The sequence below is a fragment of the Miniopterus schreibersii genome (assembly GCF_964146895.1).
Source record: "Miniopterus schreibersii genome assembly, chromosome: 1".
NCBI lineage: Eukaryota > Metazoa > Chordata > Mammalia > Chiroptera > Miniopteridae > Miniopterus > Miniopterus schreibersii.
Genome location: NC_138101.1, coordinates 35,694,778 through 35,711,354, shown reverse-complemented (window position 1 = coordinate 35,711,354; position 16,577 = coordinate 35,694,778). Strand labels below are relative to the sequence as shown.

The 16,577-nt window shown below is 32.8% G+C and overlaps 1 protein-coding gene across 3 annotated transcripts in view; it reads left to right on the top strand.

Annotated features, from left to right (window-relative positions):
* TECRL (trans-2,3-enoyl-CoA reductase like) overlaps positions 1-16,577 on the top strand; it is a 62,716-nt gene that overhangs the window by 12,955 nt on the left and 33,184 nt on the right. For all 3 annotated transcript variants that reach the window (XM_081142133.1, XM_081142135.1, XM_081142134.1), the window contains exon 2: positions 8,712-8,763. In XM_081142133.1, coding sequence (XP_080998259.1) covers positions 8,712-8,763 — 52 coding nt within the window. The remainder of the gene's footprint in view (positions 1-8,711; positions 8,764-16,577) is intronic.

Sequence of the window (16,577 nt, the reverse complement as noted above, 5' to 3'; positions counted from 1 at the left end):
CCAAATGCAGTTCATCATTGATTGAAATTTCTCTATATAGCACATGACTTGTGTTTTACTTTTACTTTTTTCCTCTACATTAACGATTTTCAAGAATTTTTAAAATGAGAAATACCTGACTATTTAGTCAGGGGCACTGACCTCTTTTCCCTAAGATTGTCAAAGAAAAACATGACAACAGCCAACACAATAGCCATCTGGTATGAAAGAATCAACATCACAGCCATTTTTTGTCATATCAGCAAAAAATATAATTTTTTTTAGTGTGCTGCAGAATTTTAGTAATTTATATGTGACAGATAAAAAGGTTGAAAATTGCTGCTCTAAATGATTATTTTTAATAGTTCTTTAGTTCTTAATAGCAAACTAGTCAAAAGCTTAGTAGTTTAAAACAAACCACTGATTTATCTCATTAATCTGTTATTTTGTGATTTAGTTTTTTGCTGGGTTCACTGGAGTATTTGCAGCCATTTGCTGAGTAGCTGAGTGACCCTCATCAGGGTGTTGGGGGGGCATAGGAGCAACAGGGCCATGTGTCTGTTATCACTTGGGAAGCAGCTCAGGCTTCTTTACATGGCCTGATCAAAGGTGTTATCAGAAAGAGCAGAAATACATGGCCTCTTGTGTCTTAGATTTGACTTGTACAATCTCACTTTCAACACATGTTTTTAATTAAAACACATCAGAAGCCAAGATAAATTTAAGGTCTGAGAAAAAAATTCTACCTCTTGACGGGAGAATCTGCAAAATACGGTGGCTATTTTTGCAATCACCACAATAGTATAGTATAGTGTATAAAGTATACTTTTATTACCAATAAATAGTATACATACATAAACACAAAACATTGCTAGATAATACTGTAACAATGATTTTACTATTCCTCCCTAATCCTATTAAAACTGAGCCCATTATTACTTATCACTTTCATTGTTATTTTCACTATATTTGTGCCTTTACTCAAAATATAATTCATGGCAATGCTAATTGAAGGTGTACATGAATGTTATCTTTCCTTTATTCAACTGCAGGCACAGTGGCTTTGGCAAATGTCCCTGCCATTTTCCCTGCAAATCAGCAAGTAGAAATTGATTATGCTTTAACTAATAAAGTCTTCGCCACACTTATAAATCCTTTCTTATTCTGAACAAGTCTTTTTATTCTGGTCATCACTAGGCAATTATATCAGTTAATATGAACCCTGAATACTTTACAGATTATAATTAAGAAAATTCAAACTAGATTTAAAATTTACCACATAGAGATTTTCTCCCTCCAGTTTCATCTGTATTTGCACTTTAATGAACTATATTAGATGTAGAATTTTTCTATTTTAAAAATAATCACTTTTTCAACAAAGTAAATGTAAATTAACCAAAAGCACATCACTTAGTCTTTCCCCTGTGATCACGAAGCCCCACAACCGATCAACGGGGAATAGGCCCAGCCATTTCTTAATTACTTTCTTCACACTGCAGTTCATTTTCTTATAATAATACTTGTGAATATTTAGAAAAGAATATGACTGTTTGACTACTAGTGTTTTTGTTTGTTTGTTTCTGGGTTTTTTTTGTTGTTGTTAATTCTCCACCAAGGATATTTTCCCCATTGATTCTTATAGAGAGTGCAGGGGAGAGGAGGAGGGGAGAGAGAGCAAGAAAGAGAGCGAAACATCGATGTGAGAGACATTGATTGGCCTCCTGCAAGAGCCCAGCCCAGTGGGGGATTGAACCTGCAACCCAGGTATTTGCCGTTGACCAGGAATCAAACCCACAACCCTTCTGTGCACTGACCGATGCTCTAACCACCGGACAGGGCTGATTATTAGTATTTTTAACATATTTTTTACTGACTACTTTTTAGTTTCTGTAGAGGTAATACTATTTTGTTTGAAACGGTCCTTCAGTGTTTATACAGAAACCATTTCATTTAAATATGGCTTGGGCTTCCTTACTTATTACAGTAATACCCAGTTACATGTAAACTTTTTGAGTCCGTCATTTTCTTGGTTTCACAAACTTATGATAGGAAAGCATAATAGAGGTCATCTGAGAAGTAAGTATAAGTGTTAATTCCACTGGGCTTTATTTTATTCTTAAAAATATGCTTTTAACTCTGTGCTCTTTATGATCTTATCCAGTACTAAAGTATTCTAATCTAAGTTATAAAACATATATTCTAAAATATTTGCAAAGAGAATTCACCAAGAAAAATTTTGTGTTCTCAAAATCTACATTAGTTTCTAATTTATAAAACATTTTTCTTTTTTGTATTTTGTTATCTCAATTCTAATATCAATTATAACTATAAATATTTTAAATATGTTATAACTTCTTATATATGTATATTTATTACAATATCAATAATGCCTGGGCTATATTGCTACATAAAATTTATACATAATTTATTGGGAATAAAAATATTTATATAAATATACATTATTCAGATGTATATTTAAAAAATACATGGTGAATATTATAAAAAATAATTTATATACTAATGCCATTTTCTTTTTGAACTGAAAGGACAATAACCAAATGTGTTATTGCTGTATATAAAGAAACATTTGCTATGATAAAAAATCTAAAATGTATGTGTGTGTATGTGTTTATAAGTACATATAATTTTGAATAAAACAAATAACTAATTTTAAATAATTCACTGCGATATAAATAAATAAAAATTATATGATATAATTTTCCAGTTTCTTAAATTGTAAAAAACAATCCAGTTAAACTTAAAATATTTAAACCCTATTAATACTGACTGGGTTTTTTTGGACATTCATACTGTGGTATCCATTTCATTCATAGTGAAAATCCTTGATATTCTACAAAATACCATACATATGTAGAATTTATTAAAAAAATTATATAGATGGCTAATTTATATTTTAGTTACAATCTGAAGATCACCAACTAGTAAAATAATATTTGCTTACTCAGAAAACTCCGACCATTCTGAGTAAAATAAGGGCAACTACATATTCTGTTTACTATAATGTACAACAGTCTAATGGAAGTTCTCAGAGGAATTTTCCCCACTTTCCAGAATCAGTCTTAAAATATGATTCTCTAGGCTAGTTCAGTTCTCTTCCCTGTGTCCCCACAATGGGAAGAAAGCACTCTTGCCAGCTAAAGCTCTGCACTGGATACTCTGTGTGCATGTGCATGTGTGTGTGTGTGTGTTCTCACACCTCGACAGCTAATTATTTCTATTAAATTTATTTTGTATTTTATTTCTTTCTGTGTCTTCATTGGTGGACACATTTCTTTTTTTTTTTAATGTTTCTTTATCTTTATTGTTGAGACCATTAAAGATGTCCCCCTTTTAACCCCACTGATCCCCTCCACCCCACCCCTATCCCACCCCCAGGCCCTCCTCACACCAATGTCCACGCCCATGGGCCATGCCCATAAACATACAAGTTCCCTGATTAATCTCTCTCCACTCACAACCCCCTCCCCGCCTTCCCTCTGAGATCCCTCAGTTTGTTCCAAGCTTCTATGTTACTGGATCCACTTTGTTCATCAGTGTATTTTGTTTATTATATTCCACATGTGAGATCATTTGGTACTTGTCCTTCTGACAGGCTCATTTCACTTAGCATAATACTCTCTACTTCCCTCCATGCTGTCCCAAAGTCCAAAAGGTCCTTCCTCTTCACAGCCGCATAGTATTCCATGGTTTAAATGTGCCACAGCTTTTTTATCCACTCATTTACTGATGGGCACTGGGCTGTTTCCAAGTCTCAGCTATTGTGAATTGCACTGCTATGAACATAGGGGTGCATAAGTTCTTTGTGATTGGTGTTTGGGGTTCCTTAGGATATATTCCTAGAAGTGGGATCACTGGGTCAAATGGCAGGTCAGTTTTTAATCTTTTGAGGAACCTCCATACTGTTTTCCATAGTGGCTGCACCAGTCAGCATTCCCACCAGCAGTGTACTAGGGTACCCTTTTCTCCACACCCTCGCCAGCACTTGTTTGTTGATTTGTTGATGGTAGACATTCTGACAGGTGTGAAGTGATACCTCATTGTGGTTTTAATTGGCACCTCTCTGATGATTAGCAATGCTGAGCAATTTTTCATATGTCTCAGCCATTTGCATGTCCTCTTTGGAGAAGTGTCTATTTAGGTCCATTGTCCATTTTTTAATTGGATTGTTTGTCTTCCTTTTGTTAAGTTGTATGAGTTCCTTATATATTTTGGACATTAACCCTTCATCAGATGTGTCGTTGGCAAATATGTTCTCCCATACAGTGGGCCCCCTTTTCGTTTTGTTGATGGTTTCCTTTGCTGTGCAGAAGCTCTTTATTTTGATGCAGTCCCATCTGTTTATGTTCTCCTTAGTTTCTCTTGCCCTAGGAGATGAATCAGCAAACATATTGCTACGAGAGATGTCTGAGATTTTGCTGCCTATGTTTTCCTCTAGGATTTTTATAGTTTTATGCCTTATATTTAAGTCTCTTATCCATTTTGAATTTACTTTTGTGTATGGTGTAAGTTGGTGGTCGTTTCATTTTTTTGCATGTATCTGTCCAATTTTTCCAACACCATTTATTGAAAAGACTGTCTTTACTCCATTGCATGTTCTTGCCTCCTTTGTCAAATATTAATTGACCATAATGGCATGGGTCAATTTCTGGGTTCTCTGTTCTGTTCCACTGATTAATATGTCTGTTCTTGTGCCGGTACCAGGCTATTTTGATTACAGTGGCTTTGTAGTATAACTTGATATCTGGTATTGTGATCCCTCCAACTTTATTCTTCTTTCTCAAGATTGCCGGGGCTATTCAGGGTCTTTTTTGGTTCCAGATAAATTTTTGAAGTGTTTGTTCTAGATCTGTGAAACATGCTGTTGGTATTTTAATAGGGATTGCATTAAATTTATATGTTGCTTTGGGTAATATGGACATTTTAATGATGTTAATTCTTCCAATCCATGAACATGGTATATTTTTCCATTTGTTTATATCTTCCTCTATTTCTTTTTTCAGTGTCCTATAGTTTTCTGAGTAAAGGTCTTCTACATGTTTGGTTAAGTTTATTCCTAGGTATCTTATTTTTTTATTTGCAGTGGTAAATGGGATTGCTTTTTTAGTTTCTCTTTCTGAGAGTTCATTATTGGTATATTAAAATGTCATCAATTTCTGGGTGTTAATTTTGTATCCTGCTATCTTGCTGAATTCATTTATTAAATCTAGTAGTTTTCTAGTGGAGTCTTTTGGATTCTCTATGTACAATATCATGTCATATGCAAATAATGAGTTTTGTTTCCTCCTTTCCAATTTGGACACCTTTTATGTTTTCTTCCTGTCTGATGGCTGTGGCAAGGACTTCCAGTACTATGTTGAATAAGAGTGGTGAAAGTGGACACCCCTGTTTTGTTCCTATTCTTAGGGGAAATGGTTTTAGTTTTTCCCATTAGCATAATGTTGGCTGTAGGTTTGTCATATATGGCCTTTATTATGTTGAGGTATGATCCCTCTGTTCCAACTTTGGTGAGAGTTTTTATAAAAAATGGGTGTTGGATTTTATCGAATGCTTTTTCTGCATCTATTGATATGATCATGTGATTTTTATCTTTCAATTTGTTTATGTGATGTATCACATTTATTGGTGAAATGTGGTGGACACATTTCTTTTCTCCCCAGTGTTTACTGACAATTTTTGTATTGCACGTGGCATTTTCTCTGTCAAGTGAATTTTAAGTGTTTGTTATTTTTCCTTATCAAGTAATTTTCATTTCTTTAAGTAGGATAAAGAGTGTCTGGAGACATCTGTTTATTTCAAGGAGTTCCTAAGAAAGTGGCTAAGTTTTAATAGTAGCAATAGTACAACATTTTATTTTTTATGTGTGGAATATTGCAGTACCTTTGTATGGGACAAATTCAAGCAGAATCTAGTTTGTGAAAAGTTTTTACTAAATACATCATCTTAAATGTTTGTGGATGGATGATTGGAGGAATGATGATGACCCAAACTTCAGCTATAATCAGTGTAAAGTTAGAAGTAAATTTTTGGTTCAACTAAGAAACATACATTACTTGTCTACTTAACATTTTAAGATTAATTTTTTTTCTGATGAGAAAAATGTTAATGAGCATTTTAGGATTTGAAATCTAGGAATACTTATTTCTCCCATCTGCACCATTAATTGTGATATATAAAAATGAATAAATTGTTGTGATGATAGGTTGTCCTTTGTAAGTGGTTGTAAAACTGGCTAAACAGTAAAAGTTATCATGAATAAACTTCCTGATGAAGCTACTGAGACATCAATTTAGTAATCATAAAGTCTTACATGCTCTATTAATTATCATCTTTTCCTCTCTTTGTTCTCTAAATGCAACTAAAGTCATGAAAGAGTTGATTAAGCACAGTCTTGTGGCTAATTAACCTCACTTGTTTAAATCATTTAATGGTTAGTTATTACATTTTTCTGCTGTATTTGACTAAAAATGCTCCAGAAAGGGCACCTTTCAAAGATTTATTCAAAATCAGCACATTTCTAACATGTGAAAGTCAAATGTAATTAAAAATAAAAAAAATAAAATTAAAAACTTCATTAAAAGGTTGTAATAACAACACTCTTTCACAAGTAGGCTTCTTTCAGGAACACGTAATCTTAGTCTTGATAGTTCATAAATTCAGAGAGAAATTATATATCAATTAGAAAATTATCATTTAAATTATTCTAGTTTTAAGAAAAGCATACAGCTTTCCCACAGAAATCTACTTGTAAAAGAAATTTCAGATGAGATTACGGAACTTCTGTTTTCATGTGACTTTGCATTCTCAGCTTTAATTTTCACTTCAATTAAACTTACTTTAAAATTATTTTTTAACTTTATTTTATTGTTCACACTATTACAGATGTTCCCATTTCCACCCCCTTTGCACCCCTCCACTCAGCCTCCCCTTTACTCTAGCCAACAGCACACTGCTGTCTGTGTCTGTGGGTTACAGTGCCCTTCATTGTGAAAAGCAAACTACAGTAACACTAGGTTATTGTCCTCAAGGACACTAGATTGTTGGAACAGCCAGTGTGCAAACACAGGATATATGCCTTCATAAAGTGACAACTAGCACACAGAAAACCCTAATGAAGGAGTTTTTGATCATGAATATTATTTGTTTTTCCAAATTAGATGGTCCTTGAAGTAACTGATACACAAATAGTTGTTCCACTAGAGAGCTGCATGTGGATTTTAGGCATCCCTGTTAGAAGAAGCAACATATAAGAGTGCTTTGTGATTAAGTAACAGTGAGATAAAACAATGAACACTGTTAAAAACAACCACCAGGTTTTACAAATATAATTCACATATCAAAAACTGAATAATCAAAATTATTATACGAACATATCTATATCTATACAAATATATAACCACCTCTAAAAACTGTTTTTAAATATTCCCTAGCATCTTCCAGAGAAGACTGATTCTATAAAATACTTGAAAATTTTATACTCAGAAAATTATTAAAGGTCCTTTTGTTATTAACAACATAACAGAAGAATTAATATCACTCTTCAGGGCTTAAATCTTAGAACTTTCTTAGTTAGTAAACCATATACATAGAAGAAATCAGGGGAAAAAATTGAATAGTGTGACACACCATTGGTTATAGTTGCATTTAGCAGTAAGTGAAATATGGTAAAAGAAACGTATTCATTGTTATACTTTTAATATATCATAAAATATTAAGTATAATATACTAAAGTTAATAAGACTTGCCTGGGCATTATTATTATTATTATCCCTTTGTGTACTTTTTTCATTTAACCCTCCAAAAATAACCATAAGCAGATCTTAGTACAGCAAAAAATAATGTATTCAATATGCTATACATGTTTAGAGAAAGAAAAATATTTTCCTTGCATGATCATTGAAATGTCCTTTGATGTAGACTTTGAAGGGCAGTTGGGATTTTCATAAGCCAGCAAAAGGGAACTGAGGTGGAAGGGAATTTTAGTTTTCAAGTTTGATACGGACAAAATCAGAAAATATTGTAATGTCTTGTAGTATTTTGATAGAACATTTACATAACCTCATGAATTTTCCAGTTTAAATGAGGAGCACTTTTAAAATTTATTTTAATACTATAAAGGGTTAATTTTAGTAAATTTGGACTAAATAATTGGTCAGAGCCCTATGCACATAAAGAATCCAGATAATATATCTGACATGGATTTTGGCGTACCAATAATAACTTTAGATGGGAGTTTGAAGAGCACAACTAACTATGAGGCTTAGATAGTACTTTTTTCTCATGATATTCTTTTTGTACATATAAATTGATTTCATATCTTCAGGGTCCTCTGCTATATATGTATAAACTCTTTACCTTCTATTTGTCTTTTGCATGTACTCATCTTTTAATACATAATCTCACTTATTTGAAAACCAGAAAGTGAATATCATGAGCAGAGAAAATTCAAAAATTAATTTTAGAGATATAAATTAGGATGAACTCATATAATAACACCATTATTGCTACATTTAAATTAAAATTTTGGAAAAATGTATTTAGATGCAATGTTTCAAGTTGTCAGCAATAATGACTAAAAAGCTAAACAAAACAAAGAGGCTATTTTGTAATAATTTTCACTTCAAACATATTAAATTATGTTTTCTTATTAAATAAATATAAAACAAACAGATAAAAACTTTTTCCTTATAATTCTATTTTCTTTTCCTTTGCAGGTGATGCAAACATCTACTATTCAGGATGTTAAACAAAAATTTCACAAAACATGTAAGTTTTATATATACTTTAAAATTTATATTAGTCTTATTTTTATCAAATTTGTTCAGAAATATCTGTAAGAAAATGTTCAATATTATGATGGAAAGAGTATGTGGGTGGAAATCATATTTTAGCATGGAACTCAGAAATAACACTGTGCTAAATAGCTCTTGACCATGAACATTCTTGTATTTTACCCTCTGACACTTTAATCCTCATTATGCTTTTGGTTTTTCACAAAGCTGTTTTCTAGTCAATATTTGAACAATTTTCATTCTAACAGGATACTTCCTACATATAAAAAGCATTAATTTATATTTAAGCAAAATATTAAGCAAAGGTTTTACTCTATGTATTTATAGTTGTTAAATTGCTTTTGCATAGAAATTCTTTATATATTTAAATTATAATATTTAGTTTAATTAATAGCTAAATATTAAGAGATCTCATTATTACTGACTAGGAAATATTTACATGGAGTTTGTATAATTTGAATTTTTATTTTTACATTTTAAGAAAGTTTACTCATAACTTAAAGATTCTGAAACTGCGTGTCATTGCTAGGAAGCATTTTTAAATAAGCTTTCTTTAGAGCAGTTTTATAGATTCCTAGCAAAACTGACAGAAAATACAGAGTTCCCACTTACCCCCTGTCCTCATACATGCACAGCCTTCCCCACCGTTAGTATTCCACATCAGGGTGGTACATTTTTTGCAGCCCAGTCATCTACTCTGACGCATCATTGTTACCCGAAGTCCATCGTTAGCATCAGAGTCCATTCTTGGTGGTCTACAATCTATGGGTTTTGCTTGGGAGAATTTCCTTTACTTTTTTTCTTTTTAAATGCATTTTTATTGTGGTAAAACAACAACAACATACCATTTTAAGTTTACAGTTTGTAGTATTAACTATATTTACACTATTATGAAATATCTCCAGAACTGTTTCATCTTGCAAATCTGAAGCTCTGTACCCATTAAACAGCTCCCCATTCCTTCCTCCCCAGCCCCTGGCAACCACCATCCTACTTTCTGTTTCTATGAATTTGATTACTTTAGATACCTCATATAGGTGGAATCATACCGTATTTTTTGTTTGTTTTGGTTTTGACCGGCTTATTTCACTTAGCTTAGTACCTCAAGGTCCATCCCTGCTGCAGCACGTGTCAGAATTCCCTCCCTTTTAATGCTGAAAACGTTCTATTGCATGTATATACAGCATTGTCAACCCTTTGAATTTAGTTGAACAATGTTCCTTTCCTGAAAATATTTCTGAAGCTCACAAATTAGAACATTAAGCTGTTTAATAACACCTTAGAGTAAAAGAGGTAGAATTGTTTTATTATTTTCATTATTTCAGGAAAAAAATACAGATTTTTTTCTGAATACTTTCTGTGCATGTGACATTATGCAAGGCTTAAAGACTAAATGAAAGTAGAAGACACCCCTGTTAGCCTTCAAAAAACAGCCTCAGGAGGAAGATGAATAAAATAATCAATGTATCCAAAGTTCGTAAACCTTGGGGAGAAAATTATTTAGAATTTTTAATAGAAATAGAAAGCATAAACAGGCTAGGACAGAATTATTTGCAACAGGCTTAAGTTCTTACAGAAGCTGAGTTCTGATGTTTCACACCATGGACATGTAAGATCTGACTATGCGGAGGGAGGAGAGCCAGAGGCTGTAGTAGGAAAAAGGAACAAAAGCAGATAGCGATCAAAGCGAAAGGCCTGCCACGTTCTCCACTTCCCGCAATCAGATTCTGCGTGCATTATGCCAGTATTTTATAAATTACTGAAAATCTTTTCTAATTCCAAATGTGTATCTTATCACATAGTCTATGTGAACCATGTGACCACGGTTATTTGCACAAGTATTTCCAGTTTATTCACATTCTAAATGCGTTTGACTTGAGATATTTTCTTTGCCTAAAGTACGGTTCTCATTAAAGTGGTAATTGTATTGTCATCTTTGGAAAGACTTAGATCATTTTTTCTAATAAAATGGTTTCAGAAAATTAAGATTGTAGTAGCAAGTAAGGAGATATTTGAAAATTACTATTTTTTACTGTAAGTTGGAAAGGTGTAAGAAAATGTTTGCATTTAAATTGATATGACCATATAAGAAATGTGTTATTTTTATATATGTCTGGAAATGAAATGAATCAAAGGCTAATGTATGTTTAGAAAGAATGTGCAGTTGCCTTGATGCGATTCTATGGCTGCTTTGTGATAGTCTGCATCTACATACAGACATACATAAAAATTACATGGAATCTTAAAATTGTAGAGACAGAAGTTCTATATTTATGTGGTCCAGGGCCTATTTCGAGCAATTAGGCAAGTGAAGTTAGTCTGTGTAAAATCCTAGAAATGTCCAGTTTCAGAAATGGAAAATTGGATATGACAATAATACTGTTAGTTTTAAGAGCTGATTATATCAAGGCTTAGGGATTTTTTTTTTTTTTTTTTAATATATCTTTATTAATTTCAGAGAGAGAGGAAAGGAGAGGGAGAGAGAGAGAAACATCAATGATGAGAGAGTCATTGATCGGCTGCAGCCCGCAACCCGGGCATGTGCCCTGACTGGGAATCGAACCCTGATCGCCTGGATCCTAGGTCGAAGCTTAACCACTGAGCCACGCCCTGCCGGGCAGGGATTTCTTGACAACTGTTATTTTACTTCTCTAAGCACAGTTCTAATCTTTAACAGCTTCCTATGAATTGTAATTTTATTTACTTTCTCAAAAGTACCTTTACTTTGAAAATATATCCACCACTTATAGAAAAATGATATTTAGAAAGTTTTGCATTTATATTTTAAAAACATATTGATCTCCTGATTTTATTAAATACAGACACAAAACATGTTTTCTTGTATTACATTACATGGAAGTAGCTCAAAGTTAATTAAATTGGACATTATGCTTAATATATCGTAAAAGAAAACTAAAAAATGTTAACACTAACAATATGTGACTGTATGTACAATAATTTTTAAAAAGTTATGCATGATTGTCTTCATATTTTATCCTTTTACCATATTTTAGACCATGTAACATTGAATACTTTATTTGAATTTATAAATATATTTTAAAAATAATCATATATATATATATATATATTAACACATTGTTGTATTTATATAACTACAATTGTTAGGTTTTTACACACTTCCTTACTTTTTGATGCCAAATCATTTTTTTATTATGACATGTCTGATGCTGTTTATTTTCAGGCCCTGGAGTTATAATAAAAACTGTTAGCCTTGTAAGAAAAAAATAGCTCATCAGAAGGCTGGTTTCCTGAGGGAGAATGCACCTCGCGTGTCTTTTATCTCCAGCCTTTGTGCTCCTAGGTGCTCTCACTGATCTTGATTTGTTGGCGCCTACTATTCCCCTGACTCCTGCCAGCTTTACATTTTTCTTAGTTACTTTGGAACTTTTTTACCATGATTTTTCTTGTCTAAAATGACTGTCTTCTGTTCTTCCAAGGTTCATAATTTTCAGCTCTGTTTTGTTGAGGATCATTTTTAGATCACCCCGGCAGCACCAGCAATCAGACGGGTGAGGAAGCAGGAAGGGGAGGAAAATGCAATTACAACCTTAGCTGTTCAGGTGGAATGGAAAGAGCGGTGGTTTTCATAAAAAAGAGAGACACTTACCAAACTACACATTACATATACACACACACCAACACACACATAAACGTATTACTTTCACCTATTTTTCCTCAGCTCATTTAATGTACCAAAAAGTGGTGAAATGCCCTCAGCTGCAAATCCTCCACTCGTCTTCCTTCACCGCCTCCCACTCGTGTGCAAGGTAAGGGTCGCTGCTGCCCAAGTCTGAAGTCTCCCCTGGAGGCCTCCGATCCTCACACTCACCCCTCCAGCTCTCACCCCACATTCAGTCCCACCTCTCACAAAGGCTGCAGAGGAAGTAAACCTCGTCAAAACCAAGCTGAAAAAGAGATTTATACAAGTCCAGGTGGCACTGACTAAAAGAATGTGAATAATTTCTAAGATTTCAGGAGAGCTTTTAAAAAAAATCTCCATGTCTGTATACTATTACAAACTCTAGCTGAGAAGCATTACCCTATTTCACGTTACTCAGTTAAAAAATGGTTCCATGTATTCTTCATTTTAAATGAAATTTATTCTATCTTGTGATACAATATGACTCTAGTAGAATAAGAATTATGTTTTTTGGACAACAACAGAGCTTACAAAGAGCTACAGCCAACTGTATACATAGTAATTTAAATCTGTAATGATATATTCCATTTTATAGATTTAATCAATCAAAAATCAAAATGTTTGCCAAAATAACAAATACATCCCAGTGAAAAATCTGCCTGAATGCTAAAAGTTATTTCGCTATGCCTTATGATATTCAAAATTATTTAAATTCGTATAATTTAAACCTATAAAGAGAAGAATAAATAATGGGATAGTTTGTACTGATAAAATAGAAGATATATAAATAAAAATAAAGAATTTTCAAAGCAAAGGTGGAATGAATATACCCTTTAGGAACTGTGTCTTTACTCTTGTAATCTAAGCAATCTCTACCGGAAACTGGAAAATTTTGTTGTGCAAAGTTGTATAAAGGTAGTATTTCATCCAAATAGTTATTTTAATTAATTTTATTCTAATTTTTAAAAACATCTATTGATTTTATAGTTATCAGTGGTTTGCTATCATAACATGGGACCCTGAAAGATATTCCAATACCATGCATATCTCTAGAAAGTAACTAGCTACCAATCAGCTATTATGAATATGATTGTTTAGTAGCGGTAAATACTGTAATTATTATTAACACCACTGTTTTAGCCCTGGATGGTATGGCTCAGCTGGTTGGAGCTTCGTCCTGTCCACCAAAATGTCGCAGGTTCAGTTCCTAGTCAGGGTACATTCCCAGGTTGCCAGTTCAATCCCCGGATGGGGTACGTACGAGAAGCAACCAACCGATGTTCCTCTCTCACGTCAACCTCTCTCTCTCTCTCCCTCTCTCTCTCAAGTCAATGAACATGTTCTCGGGTGAGGATTGAAATTTTTTTTTTAAATAATGCAAATATGGCTAGGAAGTGCTAATGAAATTTCTCTTGTGAGACTAAGAATTAGTAGTATATGGACTTAAGTAAAAAAAGAATGGCAATCAATTAAAGTATAATTTTTCCATTAACTGTGTCCTAAAAGTCTCTGAAAGAAAGCAAAATCATTTGCCTGTGACGTGTGTTATCTATTAGCTGACACCACCATAAAGTTTCAGTGTTTATAATCTCTTGGGATACTTGTCTCTGCAGTTCCCAGAATATGCCTTGGGAAGAAAGCAAGAGAAAGAACCATGACACTAGCAGGCTGAATGTAGTTTTAGCCACATGAAGGTATATATAATTTACTATGACAATTGAAATGCATATAAATCTTTGCCAAAAAGCCTGGGGAATATAAACAATGCTAAACTGTGAAAGACTCTGGGAGAGTAACTCAGAGCAAAGATAACAGACTAGAAGGATTTATCATGCATAGTGTAGAATAATGACCATTCTGCAGGCAATTTAAAAGGAGCCTCCTGCACCAGGCTGCAGAACTTCCTCCTCTCTCAACAAAGCAGCTCAAAAAATGATAAACGCAACCATAGAGAGAAGTGGCAGAATGCTTTCCTTAGAAAAAGCCCCTTGTCGCTAACTCAAGAAGTAGCTAACATTCTCTAATAGTTTCTTTGGCAAAAGGAATTACGAGCTTTGTCAATAATTTACAGAGAAATGTCATAATTTGGCAGGTTATTTATTCTTTGGTAATGGTCAAGGTTCCTTTTTGTGAAAACTATGGTAATTAAATGGCTATTCACTTACAATTAATTTAATCACTGAGGTCTAAATAAGACCCTTTACTAGTAAACAGCAATGTCACCATTTTTTAATATTACATGTGAGTTTTAAGAACAAGGTAATTTAATAAAACCTGTAAATTTTGATGTTCTGGCCATTGAAAAATCCCTCTAACAAATAGGCCACTGAACACAAAGAAATTGAATTATATGCCCTGACCCCCAGTTGACAATAACAAGAGTTCCATCAGTTACGTGCATCCTTGATGACCTTGAGCCAAAATATTTCAGGAAGAGAGTGAAATTTCATGAATTACATTCTACCCATTTAAGTTTTAACAGGATTTTAAAAAATATCTAATTCATGTAGCATACTGTATCCAAAACTTAACCACTCTGTGCCACATACTGTTAATTTTTCTTTAGTTTTAGAGATCATTATAATTTTGAAGCCCAATATTTAACTGACAAAATTTTATTTCACAGAAAACGTTTAAGTTTCCACATGATTATCTTACAACATAACAGTTTAAGTTGTTTGTATTTTCAATTTTATTTTTAAAACAACCTTTTTATGTTACTTGAACAGCAAAGAAAAATTATTTAATTCAACTTAATTCAACAAGTACTCATTAATTAAATAAAATGATCAGGCACTATGCTATACTACTGAAAGATGCGCATTTATAACGTAGCCATAAAAAATTTCTAGCATGCAGAAACACACACATGTGCATACACACACGCAAATTGAATGACATTCTAGAATTGATTAATGTTGAATACATTACTTAAGAATTATGAAAATTATATTTTACATTAAAGTTAATCAGTTTTACTCTGTATGGCACAAATCCTCTCTTGAGGCTAAAAGTAATTGACAGGATATTTCCAACTCTCTTTTTCTTAAGCTTATTTCAAAATGGTTCAGTAATTATATGTTAATAGAGAGGAATGTTAAAACAAAAACAAAACAAAACAAAAGTAATGCTAGAAGAAGATGACTTCCTTAATCTTAACATTTCAAAAAAAAATATTTGTTTGCTCTTAACATGGCAAGTTGAGATAAAAAAAATTAAAAAACTAAGTAATGTATTACCCATCAACATAATATTAAGAGCTGCAAACATGCTGAAATAATATTTAGAGGTGAGTTCAAATCTATCTCATTATGCTATGTAATATGTACTGTGAATCTCAAAGTATAATAATACATTGTTCAAAACAAGTTTCTTACTATATCTCATTAATGCTTTCTATTTGAAATTTAGCTAAAGATGTATAGAATAATACAATTTTGTTGTCTCCAAGTCTTCTTAACTAAAAGTCCCTTGCCATAGTATATCTCTTAAATTTCTTACTTAAGCCAGTGTGTTCTTTGTGCTTTTAATCTAAATCACAATATAAACCATCGGGACATATTAATGCCCCAGTATTGAAAATGTGCCTCTTTTCACTGTGACTATAGAATACTGGTCAAATTCACATTACTGTATACTTAATGTCATCAGGTGCTCACAGAAGTGTTGAGGGTTCTAAATACCTATACGATATATGATTGTTTACAGACTCTTAGGAGATCCAACTGTTAGGAAGGGTTGGCTGTTTTGCTAGTCAAGGTTCATGTAAAAAAACTGTCACAACTAATAGCAGTTCCTAAAATGCATGAGGTGTAATCCTGTTTGCAAATTGTTTTGTGACTCACGGCACAGCATTTGAACCTGTGTTTTGCTGTGCAATGTCAGGGTTATTCTGATCATCTTTTATGATATTGTAATGTTACCCAAGTCTCATGCTATAAAATAATTTTGGTTTATAATCCTCAAGCATCAAAATGGTTGGGTTAGCAACATTTGAACTTGAACAAATACGTACATTATAGATGCTTCAAATATTAGAACAGATAGTCTATCTGCAGCAAATTGTTGATTTCCAATTTATATTCAAATAGTTACTGAGATCCTATTACAAATTTCTTGAAAATACA